This window comes from Peromyscus eremicus, chromosome 23 (assembly GCF_949786415.1).
Source record: "Peromyscus eremicus chromosome 23, PerEre_H2_v1, whole genome shotgun sequence".
NCBI classification, from domain to species: Eukaryota; Metazoa; Chordata; class Mammalia; order Rodentia; family Cricetidae; genus Peromyscus; species Peromyscus eremicus.
This window is the reverse complement of record NC_081438.1, coordinates 8,053,582-8,068,729: the sequence shown is the minus strand read 5'-3', so window position 1 is coordinate 8,068,729 and position 15,148 is coordinate 8,053,582. Positions and strand designations below refer to the sequence as shown.

Genomic DNA, 15,148 nt, shown 5'->3' with positions numbered 1-15,148 from the left:
CAGGAGAGTTTGTGCAGGACCCAGGCTCACTCCCCGCTGCACCCTGAATCACCCCTAAATCACTGAGTGCAATGTAAGCAGCTACTGTTTCAACAGCAACAAGAGAAAGGGTCTGCACACCCTTAGTCAAACCATGATCTGTGTATGTGTAAGTGTGTGCCTGGGGCACAGATGTGAGCACACATGGAGGCTAGAGGTCGCTCAGGCGTCATTCCTCGGGAGTTACACACACTAGTGTTTGAGACTCTCTCTCTCTGGAGCCTGGTGCTGGCCACTTGGCTCAGCTAGTGGCCATCAAGCCCAGTTCTAGGATAGCAAGCCCATGCCGTGGGGATCGGACTGGGGTCCTCATGCTCGCAAAGCAAGCTGTACTGACGGACCATCTCCCCTGCCCCTCGACATATATATTTTTTTTAAGATTTTATTATTTTGAGACAGGGTCTCACTCTGTAGCCCAGTGTTCTACAACTCACTCTGCAGCTTTTGAGTCTGCCGCTTCTCCCTGCCTCAGCCTCCTGAGCACTGTAATTATAGACATGAGCCCCCAGGACTGCAGGGACTGACATGTGTCAGTTGTCTTGTGTGCTGATCTCACATACACAGAGCTTTTCAAGTTAACTGTGGCAGGATGGGAAGTATGTGGAAAACCAGGGGTCTTCCCCACACACCACAGCCACTTCCTCTGCAGTGTTATGATGAGGATCCGGAGAAAGCCATGGCTTACCTTCCTTCCATGTTTAGGATGCACACCAGCTCATCCTCAAAAAAGATCTCCGGCCCCTCCAGGTTTTCAATGTCACTGAAGCCATTACAAGGAACCTATGGAGAGACACAGGAGGCCTCAATCAGGAGTTAGTGTGGCTGACGCTGGCAGATACACAGCTGAGCCACAAGTGAGGGCAGCTGCTCATGGTGACAGACAGCGGCTCTTACACACTGTCTCCTAGGGCCTTCAGGGCAGAAAGCAACATGGAAGTCACAGCACATCCAGGCCCTCGCTCTCACAGTCCGGGAGTTTCTGAGATTGGTGGTGACAGATTCTCATGTGCAGACACAGAGCTCACACAGGCTGAGGTGCAAGTCTCCAATCTCCCAAGGTCTTTGCTACACACAACTGGAGAGGCCAGAGGCATTTAGCCCAAGGCAGAGATGCTCCTGAGGCTCCCTGGATGAGCACTCTGCTCTGCACACTGAGGCAGTGGTACATGTGCGCTGTGGTGGAGGTGCGCATATGTTGAGGTAACGGTGCAACGGCTATTGAGGTGGAGATACATGTGTGTTGAGGTGCTGGTACATGAAGACTCTCGGGTTCAAGTCCTGGGATTGCCCCAGTTTTCCTCAAGATAGCAGCCACAGTGTTCCATGCTAACTTGTGTGCACGTGGAGAAGATAACAACACCAGAGTGCCGAGCCAAACCAATCATCCACCTGTGAGACCACCCTAAGCAGCCCCTGCTGTGTTCCAGGTCCCTCACACACATCTAACCAACCCAGCAGTGGTGCAGGGAAAGAAGAAGGAAAAGCTCACCCATCCATCGTTATCAGAGAAAGGTTAAGTAGTGGCATCACACATGCCCTGCACCAAAACACCCGTGTGTTTTAAGCCACTTGTGATTATACACTGGCTAGGGCACTGTTCCAGGCTGAACAAAACCTGAAACCTTGGTTCATTCTGTCATTAACAAGCGTTAACAAACACTATCTGTAGTCCCCAGAGGGGACTGAGTTAAATGGTGCTGAAGGTTCAAATCTGCCCTTTCGAAACTTGAAGCACCTTGAAAACACTGTCCGTGAATCCCGTTCACAGCAGAGTGGAAAGTCAGAAGCAGTTTTCAGAAAGACAACCTCCATCAAACCAGAAGAGCAAGACAAACGACATCAGTTCCAATCCGTGGAGAAACTGAAAATATAAGGGGACAATTCCCTAGCCCTGTGCAAAGTAGCGTCAGGAATGGACACTGATTTCCACCGGACACTCTGGACAAGGGGAAGACAACCAACCCCAAACCATACCAGAAACACACACTTCAGCCACTGAAGAAAAGCAACATACAACTTGGGCCCGGCCTGACCATGCTCACTTGTCATCCCAGCCCTCAGGAGGAAGCTGGATAAGAGTTTAAGGCCAGCCTGGGCTACACGGTGAAAACTCCTCTCACAGAACAAAGAGCAGCAGTGCTAACAAAAATCCTGACCTGCCAGGAGCAACGGATGCGAGCCAGTTTGCCATGGGGCAGCAATGGAACTGACCCACAGGCAGCTTTTAACCCCGCTCCCTTAACTAATAACGCCGTTGGCTACTGAGCAGGGCGCCATTTACTTCAGCAGCCTTCCTGGGAAAACCAGCCCAAGAGCTTTAGAGTATCCAATCATCGATGCCTCTCACATCACGAGGGGAAGCGTGTGTAACAATCTTGAAGAGAAATAACGCTTATCTGGACCCAGTGGACACCGCCCTGGGTATCCCTGCCCCGCTGGCTCCTTAACACCCCACTCTCTCTGGCTTTAGAAAAGTAGGGCTGGCAGGGACAAATGGCTCCGTGTTGTTGTTGGAGGGGAGGGGAGAGGGGGCACAATGACTCTTGTAGCCTTGTGAGGGAGGGATTGTGTGAGCACTGAAAAGCGACACAGCAGTAAGCGCAGCTAAGGCGCGTGTACTCACGTGTATACACACACACACACACACACACACACACACACACACAGAGCCCGAGCCCCATAATATAGCAGGTGCTTACGTGCTCTGAAAAGAACCGTTTGGAGAAGGAAGCTACAATCTTCCGGGCTTCTAACCCAGCTTTCTGCCGAACTTTATATTCCTCTAACCAATTGACGTAGTCGGTGGGGCTGTAGTGCTTCATCAGGGACGGCCACCTAGAAAGGGGAGAAAACACCCTCCTCAGCTCGGCTCGGCGGCGGCAGCGGAGCCTGCGAACCCACTGACAGCGGGGAAGGGGGGGGGGTGTTGGGGGTGGTGACGGCTGGCAGCGGCTCTGGTTGCAATCCCCACCGGGCATCCACGCACTCCCCTCCCTCACGACTCAATACGGTGACCTTGGCGTGGCGACACACGAAGGCAGTGTTACCACCACCACCACCACCCCCAGCCGCCCCCCCCCCCATCATCTCCGTGGTGGCCACAATCAACGGCAGGGATGATGCTAACGGTTCGCCCTGATGGCGCGCCTCCTCAGCACCCACCAGGCCCTGCAATCCCGGGGCCCGCATCTCCTCCGTTGGATTCCCTCCCACCAACACGCTGCAAAAAAAAGGGGACCAGGGGGGTGGGGGAGTGGAGGGGGGAGTCGCCTTATCACGGAATGGGAAGAAGACCCCACCCCACCCCACCCAGGCTGTCGAGAAGGGAAGGTGGACCTCACCCCCCCCTCCACCCCACCCCGCAAGGTCACGAGATGGGATGGCAGGTCCCATCCCGGCCTCCCAGCCAGCCGGGAAGGCACGCAACGCCGCTGCCCGCACGTAAACATCCTCCTGCACCGAGCCGCCGCCGGGGCCACAAAAGATGCGCGGCGCCTTGCGTCGGGTCGGCCGGCCGGGAGGCGCGGGAGGGCCGCAGCGGCGGGGCCGAGCGGGGAGGCCTGGGCCGCGGAGGCGACCCTACCGGGGGCCTGGGGGGCTCCGGAGGTGCCCCGGCCCAGGCCTTTGTCTGCGGCCGGCCCGCGGGAAGCGGGCCTGGCAGGGGAGGCGGCGCGCGGGCGGGAGGGTGGCGGGGTGGGGCCCCCCGCGAGGCCCCCCGGGCCGCCGCCGCTCCCCCCGCCCCCCACCCCACCCCTCGAGGCGTCGCGGGAACCGAGCGGGCGGGCTCACCTCACCCGGAACTGCTCCTTCCACACCTGGCCGCTGCTCTGGCACACCTCGCGCAGCCGGCGGCAGGTGCTGGACACGCGGCCGATGTCGAGCGCCGTCAGGGAGCCGCTGCACAGGATGTACTCCAGCACCTCGCCCGGCAGCTGCACCAGGCAGCTGGGGCCCGCCGCCTCGGCTGCGGCCTCCTCGGCCAGCGCCGGCACCACCTCCATAGCGCTGTCCCCCGCTGCCGCCGCCGCTGCTGCCGCCGCCGCCGCCGCCGCCGCCGCCATCTTGTCCGCGTACCTGAGGGGCCGCTGCGCGGGCACGCGCGCGCGCGGGCGCACGGGCGCGATAGGAAGCCCACAAGAGGCTCCCGCCACGCCCACCACGGGGCGGGGCCGGGCTGTGCCCCGCCCTCCGCGCCCCGCCCACTGGGCCTAGAGCAAGCGGGAAGAGACCCGGGATGCCGAGATGGCTCCCCTGGTCCTGATTATCCCAACAGCATTCTTTTTTTTTTTTTCTTTTTTCAAGCTGGGTGCTCACTTCCGCAGCACATACATTAAAACTAGAACGATACAGAGAGGATTAGCGTGGCTCCCGCGCAAGGGTGACACACAAATTCGTGAAGTGTTGCTGGATGGTCAGTGGTGGCGCACGCCTTTAATCCCAGCACACCCAGGGAGGCAGAGGCAGGTGGACCTCTGTGAGTTTGAGGCCAGCCTGGTCTATAGAGTGAGTACCAGGACAGCGAGGGCTACACAGAGAAACCCTGTTTCGGGGGGGGGGGGGGAATTAAAGTTGGGAGTGGGGAGCCAGTGAGATGATTCAGCAGGAAAGCTTGACAGCCGGAGTTCCAATCCCAGAAACTGCATAGTAAGAGAGGAAACTGATTCATGTTAAGTTGTCCTCTGGTCTCCACCTTCGCATCATGACATGATTGTACAAACACACACAGTAACTAAATAAAACTTAAAGCCGGCCACGGTGGCTTACTCTGTAATCCCAGCTGAGGAGACTGAGGCAGGAAGATAAAGAGTTGGGCTATATTGCAGTTTGAGACAGAGTCTCACGTAGTCCAGGCTGGTCTTGAACGATGAATTGCATTGCGACCTTGAACTTGCATCTGCCTCCATCTCCCAAGAGCTTGTATTATAGGCATGTACCACCAAGATATATTTCAGAAGAGGCAGCGTGGGGGTGGGGTGGCGGGGTGGCGGAACTCAGTGTTCTGTGCAGGTTAGGCATGCACTCTACTGAGCTACATCCCTAGTCCCCAGATTAAGTTGTCAAAAATGGTTATCTATTCTCTTGTGCCAGGCACTTTCTGGAAGTAATTTGGCCTTCCCCAGGACTAACTCGTTCTCAAGCGGGTGCTGGGCCAAGCATACTATTTGCTTTTTGGGAACTCCTATTTAGCCCTCTGAAGATGTGGGAAATAATATTAACCCCCGGATCTATGTCCTGCTTTTAGGCAAATCAAAGGATGGTGGTGAGGTCCAGAATGACCTCAAGCCATTGATCCTTTGGACTCAGCCTCCCAAGTGATGGGTATGGCATTAGAAGTGTTTATGGTGTCCATTTTCAATTGTCTTCCACTCAACAATTCTTTGTATTTGGGCACGCATATGCCCTCACTGGCAATACAATAATTCCCATGTGCATACCCATTCCGCAGTTAAGAAAACTAAGGCTTATAGACATGAGCCACTGGTTGAGTCATGGGGAACAAAGATGTGGATTTGAACCTCTAAAGCAGGTGTTGTCAACAGGTGTAGTGGGTATTTTCAATGTTAGCCTCTGCTTTATTATTTTCTTAATGCATGTGTATATGTGTGCACATGTATGTGAAGGGCAGAGGAGAATTACGGTTGCATCTTTAGTAGCACCTTTATTCACATTTTAATTTATTTCCTATGCTCCTCTGTGGGTGGTGCATGAATATGGAAGTCAGAGAACTGTGGGAGCCCATTTTCTGGTTCCTCGTGGCTTTACCCAGCAGGCCCGCATAGAGGATGATTAGGACCACAGGCCTGAGTGCAGGTGTCTGAGATGGTCTGCACTTGGCTGTGCTGGGGGAGGAGGTCTTTTGCTCCACCCCTTGGCATCTCTATAAAAACCCTGGGGCAGAGACAGTCGGGGCCTGTTGGAAAAGGTTCCAGGCCCTCTCAAGGCTATCCTTTATTTTCTATCTGTTTATCTCCGCAATATTCTCCTCAATATAAATCTTTCTATCTAATATTTCCTGTTGCTCACACTCAAGAAAACTCTGGGGAGCTGTGGGGTTGGTGGGTAAACGCCCCACAGAGAACAACTTAGAGGAGGAGTTGGTCCTGTCCTCCCAACATCTGGGTCCCAGGGATGGAACTCAGGCCATCTGGCTTGGCATCAAGCACCTTTACCTGCTGGGCATCTCTTCTTTAAGAGAAACAAGTGAACAAAACTGAGTTCAGTTCATTGTTAGAGCCTGTCTACGGGAACACAGATACCATAAAACCAGAGTCCTTGAATCTCAAGAATGTGGCTCCTGACTAGAGTTTACAAAGGCCACAGTAAAGAACTCCCCTCAAGTCAGATGTTCTGGGTCAGAACCTGCTGGAACGTCTCAGCAGGTCCCTCACAAGCCATCCATGGCTCTCTATGGTCCTTAGAAATAAATCTGAAATCCCTAACATTGTTACAAAGGGACAAACGTCGCCTGTCCGTGGCTGAGGCCCTTCTCTCCTCCTCCAGCCCAAGCAGAGCCCACTGGTATCCTTCTCCTGGGTGCATCTTGTTGTTTGGGATGCACTTTCAGCCAAGTCTCCCCCTTTCCAGCTGCTGACCCGCCAGCCTGGCTTCTCTGATTGCTGCCTTCCTCTCCTCGCCTCCCATAATCTTTTCCTCTCTATATAACCATTTCTTCAGCATGTGTCTCCTTTCTGGTCTGAAGCCCCCTTCAGGACCAGAAGTCTCTGTGGAGGGTTGTCTACATGAGGGTGACCTGTGGCACGTTGTGAATGGAGGAGGGTTTGCCTTAATTAAGTTAACTGGTATGAGAAGACACAGCCCACTGTGGGCGGCGCCATCCCTAGGCAAGGGGGCTCCCGAACTGTGCAAGAGTGGAGAAAACTAGCTGAGCACAAGCAAGCATGCATGCATGCATGCATCCATTTCTCTCTGCTCTTGACCACAGAGGTGATGTAACCAGCTGTCTCAGATCCCCACTGCTGTGACTTCCTTATCACCTGGAAATGTGAGCTAAAATAAACCCTTTATCCCCTAAGTTGCTTTTTAATCACAGAATTTTATCAAAAGTACAGAAATGAAGCTAGTGTAGACTGCACAGGTCTAACCAGTTGTTGGGCTAGAAAAAGTGACCCAGCCTATGCAAAGCTCAGTTTTTCCCATCTGTAAAATGGGAAGAATAACCTACCTACTGACTAGGGCAGCTAGGGGTGTTAAGTGAGTAGATGCACATGGGTTGTGCAGTACTGCGTCCAACCTAGAGTGGCTGTGGCAGCTGCAGGTGTTTGCATTTGCATTAGGACAGAGGACCTCACTGCAGGCCCCACACTGGTGGAACAGAAGCCAGCTGGACCGTCACGATGCACTTAGAGCTGGAGATACTTGGCTCCAGCCTGGACCCTCAAAACCTGGCTTCCACAGACCATAAGCCTCTCTGTCCTCAGGCCCTGCCTGGTTCCCCGCTGTGGCCCTGGATTGCTCCCCCAGCTTTGCCCCCCCCCCCATGCTAAGCTGTTGCAAATCATCCTTGGTGTTGCTCAGACCTGGATAAACTGTTTCCAGCCATCCTTCCTGCAGCCGGGAGCTGCTGATCAGTGAGCTTATCAGGAGTGACTGTCCCTTCATTGTGCAGCCTGCCACCAGCTCTTAGATGACCAAAGATAATCAAAGACAGTCACTGGGGAAATAGAAACCAAAAAAAAAAAAAAAAAAAAAAAAAAAAAATCTGGCAGTCAAAATGCTCTTTACAAATGAAGAAACCCGTTTTGTTATTGAACAAGCATTAAATGGAGTGAGCTGCCATCACAGAGAAGGTGATAAGGAGATGTCAGCGTGGCAACCCCACTCTGTATCCGGGAAGCACTAGCCACAGAGCACAGGCTTCATTTGCCAATTCCCAAGGCTCACCATAACTTGTCCTTGGGTGAAGACATGCCCTTCTTCTTTGAGACACATTCTTGCCTCCTTCCTCCTAAACTGGCCTAGTCATTCGGGACCCGCCAAGCTGGCCAGCTGCCCCGGGCATCAAGAAATAATAACACGTTTCAACTCTTTATCACACAGGTGGTTACAGTTAGGAACAAAGAACCCAGCTGAACTCTCCCTGGGGACAGGGAGGCAGGGACAGGGTCTTCCTTGATAGTTACATTTTCAAGGAGATGTTTCCCAGGCCCGTAAAAATTTTTTTTAAAAAAAATTCTGGGTAATGATTCTGGACAGAAACTTATTTAGGCCTTGAAAAAAAAAAAAAAAAAAGATTGACAGAATACCTCCAAACCACAAACAAAATGTGAATTCTGCTGCTGTTGCTGCTGCTACTGCGAGGTGACCCCTGAGAGTGGTATGTCCAGAAAAGTCAACACAATAGGGCAAATTCTACATGATCCTCTCATAGAAAACTGTTAGGAAAGATGAATTTATCAAACGGAACTAGGACTGAGGTTATTAAGGTCAAGTGGAAGGAGGAAAATAGGGGTTACTTTTTTTTGAAAAATTAAAATGTTATTTTTTAATATATGGGTGTTGTGCCTGTCTGCACATCTGTCTGTGCACCACATGTGTGCCTCATACCCAGAGAAGAGGTGGCGGATCTGGAACTGGACTTACAGATGGCGTGAGCTCCATGGTGGGTGAGGGGAATTGAACCCGGGTCCTCTGGAAAAGCAGCCTGTGCTCTTAACTGTGGAGCCATCTCTTCCAACCTTTGGGTTACTTAATGAATGCTGACCTTCTGAGGCAATAAGAAAATCCAGGCAGGGGACGTTTTTAATGTCATTGAACTGCAGGGGCTAAGAGGGATACTGTCCAGTCTGCTCACCTTACCTCGATAGAACAAAAACAAAGACAAAGGCACACACACAAGCTTTGCCTATCAAAGGGACAGAGAATATATGTAGAGACACATTTCACAAGGAAATTCTTTAAGAAGTAAAGCTGTGGTAGGACAGTAGTTTAGCATATGAGAAGCTCAACACTGGAAAAAAAAGAAATGAGAAATTCTCTCTCTCATACACATACACACACACACACACACACACACACACGTGACGGGCGTGGTGACACACACCGCACACCTTTAATCCCAGCTCTAGGGAGGTAGAGACAGGAGGATCTCTGTAAGTTGGAGGCCATACTGGTCTACAGAGTGAGTTCCAGCACAGTCAGGACTACATAGAAAGACCCTATCTCAATCAATCAATCAATAAACCAATCAATCAGTGCCACATACTTGTGCTCTAGCTAAACTGCCCAGATCCATGACTATTTCCTGAGAGCTTCAACCATCCTGGTGGGGGAGGGGATGTTCTAAAAAACCAGACACTTGTAGGCCTTTGAAACAACGGACCTTAATTAATTTAAATGACCCCCTTGTCCAGAGAAAGGGAAAGGCTGAAGCCCTGGAGTCAGCCATAGAGGGAACTGAATCCATAGGAAAGGATTTCACAAAGTTCTGACAGCTTAACAGACCCCTTGTGGGGACCGGTTGGACCCATCTTGGCAGTTCACAGTAGGTTGTAGCTCCAGATCTGTCCTCCTCTGCACACATGCACACACAGACATGCACTTAGAGACTAAATTAAAAAAAAAATAGGTAATCTATCTTAACCACCATGTCAGTTTACCAAGACTGCCTTAGGGGTCGGTCACTGGCATATTTCTTTTTCCTCTTTCCCATGTGTCTACACTGAATAAGCCTCTTTTCTATGTTCCCCCCCATATATTTTATGTATATGAGTGTTCTCCTTGCATGTATGCCTACGTGACAGAAGAGGGCATTGGATCCCATTATAGATGGTTGTGAGCCGCCATGTGGTTGCTGGGAATTGAACTCAGGACCTCTGGAAGAGCAGCCAATGCTGTTAACCACTGAGCCATCTCTCCAGCCCCCTGTTCTATGTGTTTTAATAGCCTGTCTTTTCAGTTGGTGTGTTTGGGTCAAGTGGACGAGTCTAGCATGTAAAGATTGCTAAGATCCAGGCCTTGACCTGTAAAGCTCCGGTAATAAGTTAATAGTCCCGTTCCCCCACCCCCACCCCCGGTTGATAAAGGCACCCACACAAGCTAGAAATCTCAGGCCCCATTCTGCATGCTCCATCCCTTTGGCTCCCCAGTGCCCCGTTGTTGTTAAAGAAAGGGAACATATTTTACCGGAGTGTACGTGGCAATGTTTCTGGTTATCTTCCACTGTGGGCTTCGGACTGTATGTGGGAGTGCTTCTCATTATCTCCAGCTGTGGGCTTGGGACTGCATTTGGGAGTGCTTCTCCTTATCTCCAGCTGTGGGCTTGGGACTGTATACGGGAGTGCTTCCCTTTATCTTAGCTGTGGGCTTTGATACACAATCTCGTCTTGTACACAATCTCCGTAATACAGGTAGAGAGAGGCTTGGAGCCCACCACAAAACCTTCATCAGGGTCCCTTGCTCTCAGGATAAATGCAGTAGGCCCTCGGTGGATCCAACCAACCAACTAAACAACTGGAAATCAAAAATACTTTAAAAAGTCAGATGTGGCAGTGGCCATGCCTGTAATCCCAGAAACTTATAGGGGCTGAGGGAGGACCACTGAGAGTTTGGGGTCAAGCCTGAATACAAGAACTTGTTTAAAAACAACAATACCAACAGCAGATGGGCTTGGGATGTGGTGCAGTGGATGGAGTGCTTTCCTAGCATGCATCAATCCCTAGGTTCTACCCTCAACAATGAATAAACTGCTGTAATGGTGCTGACCTCTAATCTTAGCACTTGGGAGGTAGAGGCAGGAGGATCAGGAGTTCAAGGTCATCTTTGGCTACATGGTGAGTTCAAGGCCAGCTAAGCTACACAAGACCCTCTTTGAAGAACAAAATAGGACATTTAAAACCTGCATCTCTACTGTGTATGTATAGACTTTCATTATTGCCCCCAGAGCAAACAGTAAATACCTATCCAGCATTTGGTCTGTATTGTGTATTACAGGTTGCCTACAGGTGACCTAGGTTTATGGAGGTTGTGTGCAGGTTATGTGCAAATGCAATGTCACTTTGTAGAAGGGACCTGAGCCTGGTAGGACCAGGGCTGTTTGGCCACCGCAATCTGACAGCCACTGGGGTAAAGACTTTTACAAGGAACAGTATATTTGCAAAGTGGTTGAGCATCCAGATATGAGGGCCTCAAGCCTCTCCAAGAACCAGATGTTGCTATTTATGACATAATGAAGTAAGGATGAGGACTGGAGAGATGGCCCAGTGGTTAAGAGTCTGCGGCTCCATCACAGACCCAAGTTCGGTTCCCAGAACTCATATCAGAGTGCTCACAACTGCCTGTCACCCCAGCTCCAGGGGTTCCCATGCCTTCTCTTCTGGTTTTCAGGGGCACCTGTACATATATATATACACAGACATGGATAGATAGAAGTTTAAAAATATTTTTAAAAAAGGAAAGAGGTTGAAGGGCTAGGGCTGTGACTGGACATGAGAATCTCATGGGTCTGGGCAGTGGTAATTAATGTTCATGGTTCTCGGTGGGAGAGGTGTAGAAAGGTTGTAGAATTAGTGTGATTTGAGGGTGGTTATTTTGGCCTCAATATCCAAAGGCTCCTTGTTATCATTCACTTGCTTGGGTCAGGGGAAGAGGTGATGACTTAGTTGAAATACCTTGTGCAGGGCAGGGTCTGAGGGTTTCAAAGACAGCTCAGTGGTTAAGAGCGTGCACTGCTCTTAGAGACGATCTAGCCCGGCACCCATGTTAGGAGGTTTACAGCTGTTATTTCTAGCTCCGGGAATCTGGGGCACCCTCCTCTGGCCTCCTTAAGCACCTGCACTCACAGGCTCATACCCGCCCACCCACACCCAACACCTCTCGTACACGCACGCTTAAAAACAAAATAAAGCTTAAAAATTTTGGACAGTATTACACTTGTGTAGGAGGCATGTGATCATGTTTACCCCCAACTCACCCCTTTGCCTCCCCCACTCTTCCTGACCCCTTCTTACCAAGTAGTCCTGTCCCTTCCCTGTACTGTACCCTCACGCCCTTTTTCCTTTTCTCCTCCAAGCCCCACGCAGGCAGTCACAGCTGCTGGGTGTTCACGATGGCAACGGCTATGTCCCATCCGGGAGACAGTAGCCCACAGTACTCCTTCCCACCCTCTGTTCCCAGCTGGACCTGAGGCCTGCTCTATGGGAGGGAATACATTCCCGACAGCGCAGCACCGGCCGAAAGCTGCCTATGTCCGGGAGGCCTTAGGTTGGGGAAATCTGCCACCCATGTTTTGTCCAACGGACATGTGGTTAAACCACCTCCTAAATATTTGTGTTCATATCATAAACGAGCCAAGCTTTTGACCTCTTTTGGCAGCGCACGACCGACCGACCGTCCAAGTGGGGACTTGTGACTGGCCAAAATGCTGAGCCTAAGTGATTTTTGAGTGCTTGGCTCCAAACAGGAGTCAGCGATTCTGAAAACAGACGGCTTTCCCGCCTTTCGAGACGTCACCTAAACAACCGTTATCTGAGCTGTTGCTGTGAGAAGAGCCAGTCGGGGAGACTAATGACACATAGTTCAGCTGTGTGACCTTCTAACCCAGTGACTTTTAAAGTTAGCTAAAAGCAAGTGACCTCACAGCCCACAGAGCTTGGGGGGCATATCCGGGTGTTTCCTCCGTTTCATGAGAAACCATAGACTTGGGGTGTCTCAGGGAGCCTCCCCTGCCATCCTCTCTCATACTGAGAGACAACTACATGCACACACACACACACACACACACACACACACACACACACACACACATTCTTTTTTTTTTTTCTTCTGGGTCCAGCTCCTCTCCTGCCTGAGACCTTTGCTGGCAATTCTGTTTTCCAGCAGAGCCTGCTCAGAGTGCAGGAACACACGTCCCTGATCTCAGACTGGATGAGCCCTTCTGCCTCCCAGGCCCTGCTTTTCACCTGCCCATACAGCTAAGAGTCTGTGTAAGGTACGTTATGTTGGGAAGCTGTCGTGTGCTGTTTGAGCCCACTGAGGAAGCTGGCTCTGGAAGCAGGGTCCCCTCCTCTACCTCAAGTGTGTCTTTGTCCAGTGTCCTCCGAGGCCCCTTGTCAGCTAGGGACAGGCTCGCCCTCCCTACCTCTATGACAGGGAGGGGAAAGAACAGCAAAACAGGCCAAAAGTAAGAACACAGCGCCCTCGAGGCAACGCCAGGAGCGAAGCATTTCACAGGGGTTATTATCACTTATCTCATAATATAAAAATGCCTGCAACAGAGAGAGGCTGGAAGCTCAGCTGTGGAAGGAAAGGACATGCCGACGGGCACTCAGCTCACAGCCTCAACTTCCCCAGTTCATTTCGGCTTGATGTTTGAGAGTCCGATCTGATGATATTATGTTTTCTCTCCCTCATTCTTTTATTTTGGCTGTTTACCTAGTCAAAACCCAAATCACTGCCCGGGTGCATAATCAATCAATCAATCAATCAATCAATCAATTAATCAATCAATCTGAGCTGGAAGGATGGCTCAGCAGTTAAGTGCACTGGCTGCTCATCCAGAGGACCTGGGTTCAATTCCCAGCACCTACATGGTAACTCACACCTGTCTATGGCCATAGTCCTGTGGGCTCCGATGCCCTCTTCTGGGGTGCAGATTTACATGCAGGCAAAATGCCCATATACATAAAATAAATAACCCAAATCATGGCTGCCACAGATCATTCTCTGGACCGGACAGAAAGGACCGTGACTGCTGAACTCTCCCGCTGGCCCAGGCAGACCCTGGAGTTTGAAGGTCTGGGATTCATCCTGTTTGGTAGTCTCATCTAAGAAAGGGAATACTTAAAAAAGAGTTGGTCAGTTCTTCTCAAGGAGGAGAAAAGGGGGCCTTGGGAGCGATACCCCCCAGCGTAGTCTCATTCATTAGCTCCACGCTGCACACAGCCCTTCCTGTGAGATGGGCATGTGAAGGAAAGGGGAACGGCCGCTCAGCTAGGCTCAGATAGTCACCAAAGCCAGGTGTGGTGTCACAACTCTGTGACCCCAGGAGTTGGAAGCTGAGACAAGAGGATTGAGAGTTTGAGGCCAGCCTGGGCCATCTAGTGATAGTCTGTCTCAAAAAAAAAAAAAAAAAAATCAAGGGTTGAGGGGGCTGGGGAGATACCTAGGTTCGTAAGATGCTTGCAAGTATAAGGACCTGAGTTTGATCCCCAGAACTCACGTTAATAATGAAAGAAAAGGAGAAGCTGGAGAGACGTCTCAGCAGTTAAGAGCACCGATGCTTGCATTTCCAGAGGACCTGGGTTCGGTTCCCAGCACCCACACCAGGCAGCTAGCTAGGAGCTGCTGCCTGTGATTCCAGCTCTGGGAGATCGGACACCTCTTTGCATCTGCAAGCCTGTGGCATGGACATACTTACGAATAAAAATGAAAACAATTATTAAAAAAAATAATAATAAAAGAAGAAGGAAAGAAATGTCAAATATGGTGTTGAGTGCTTGTTATCCCAGCACTCGGGAGGTGGAGACGAAGGGGTCCCTGGGGCTGTCAGGCCAGCCAGCCTGAAGGAATCAGGCAGGGTGTTCCACGTTAGTAAGGAAGTATATCTCAAAAAGTAAGGTGGATGGTCCCTGGGGAATGTGAACTACGGTTGAGCTCGCGCACACACACACACACACACACACACACACACACACACACACACACGAAACATGACCACCACCAAATCAGAGGCTAGGGATATCATTCACTGGTAGAATCCCCATCCAGCATATACAAGATGGTGTGTCCTATCAAAAAAATCAACTGAGGGGCTGGAGGGACGGCTCAGAGGTCAAGAGCATGGACTTCTCTGGCAAAGGACCCGAGTTTGGTTCCCAGCACCCATGACAGATGGCGTACAACCACCTGTAACTCCAGCACTGAGGGATTTGATAGCACACACACTGTTGCTAAAATCCCTTCTCTGGTGGAGACATAAACATCATCTATCCCTCCTCCTAAGGTCCCAATGACAAACAGAGGCATAAGTCCACTGAATGGGGAACCGATGGGTTTATGAGGCTTACCTACAGAGTAAAGCAAGGCATTATGGGAAGGAGCATGTGCTGACTTAGAGCAGCCACTCTGGAGGGTGTGTACTCAGCGTGGCTGA

General features: G+C 51.1%; 1 protein-coding gene and 1 non-coding gene across 2 annotated transcripts in view; one reads left to right on the top strand and one right to left on the bottom strand.

Moving 5' to 3' along the window:
* The window catches only part of Fbxo21 (F-box protein 21), a 40,159-nt gene extending 32,192 nt beyond the window's left edge, over positions 1–7,967 (bottom strand). Inside the window, exons 1-4 of the mRNA XM_059249750.1 lie at positions 7,942–7,967; positions 3,829–4,077; positions 2,739–2,874; positions 725–819 (exon numbers count right to left, since the gene is read on the bottom strand). Coding sequence (XP_059105733.1) covers positions 725–819; positions 2,739–2,874; positions 3,829–4,077; positions 7,942–7,967 — 506 coding nt within the window. The remainder of the gene's footprint in view (positions 1–724; positions 820–2,738; positions 2,875–3,828; positions 4,078–7,941) is intronic.
* On the top strand, positions 4,346–4,452 carry LOC131898700 (U6 spliceosomal RNA). Its single transcript, XR_009376006.1, has one exon. It is a non-coding gene; the product is annotated as a U6 spliceosomal RNA (small nuclear RNA).
* Positions 7,968–15,148: the final 7,181 nt, after the last annotated feature.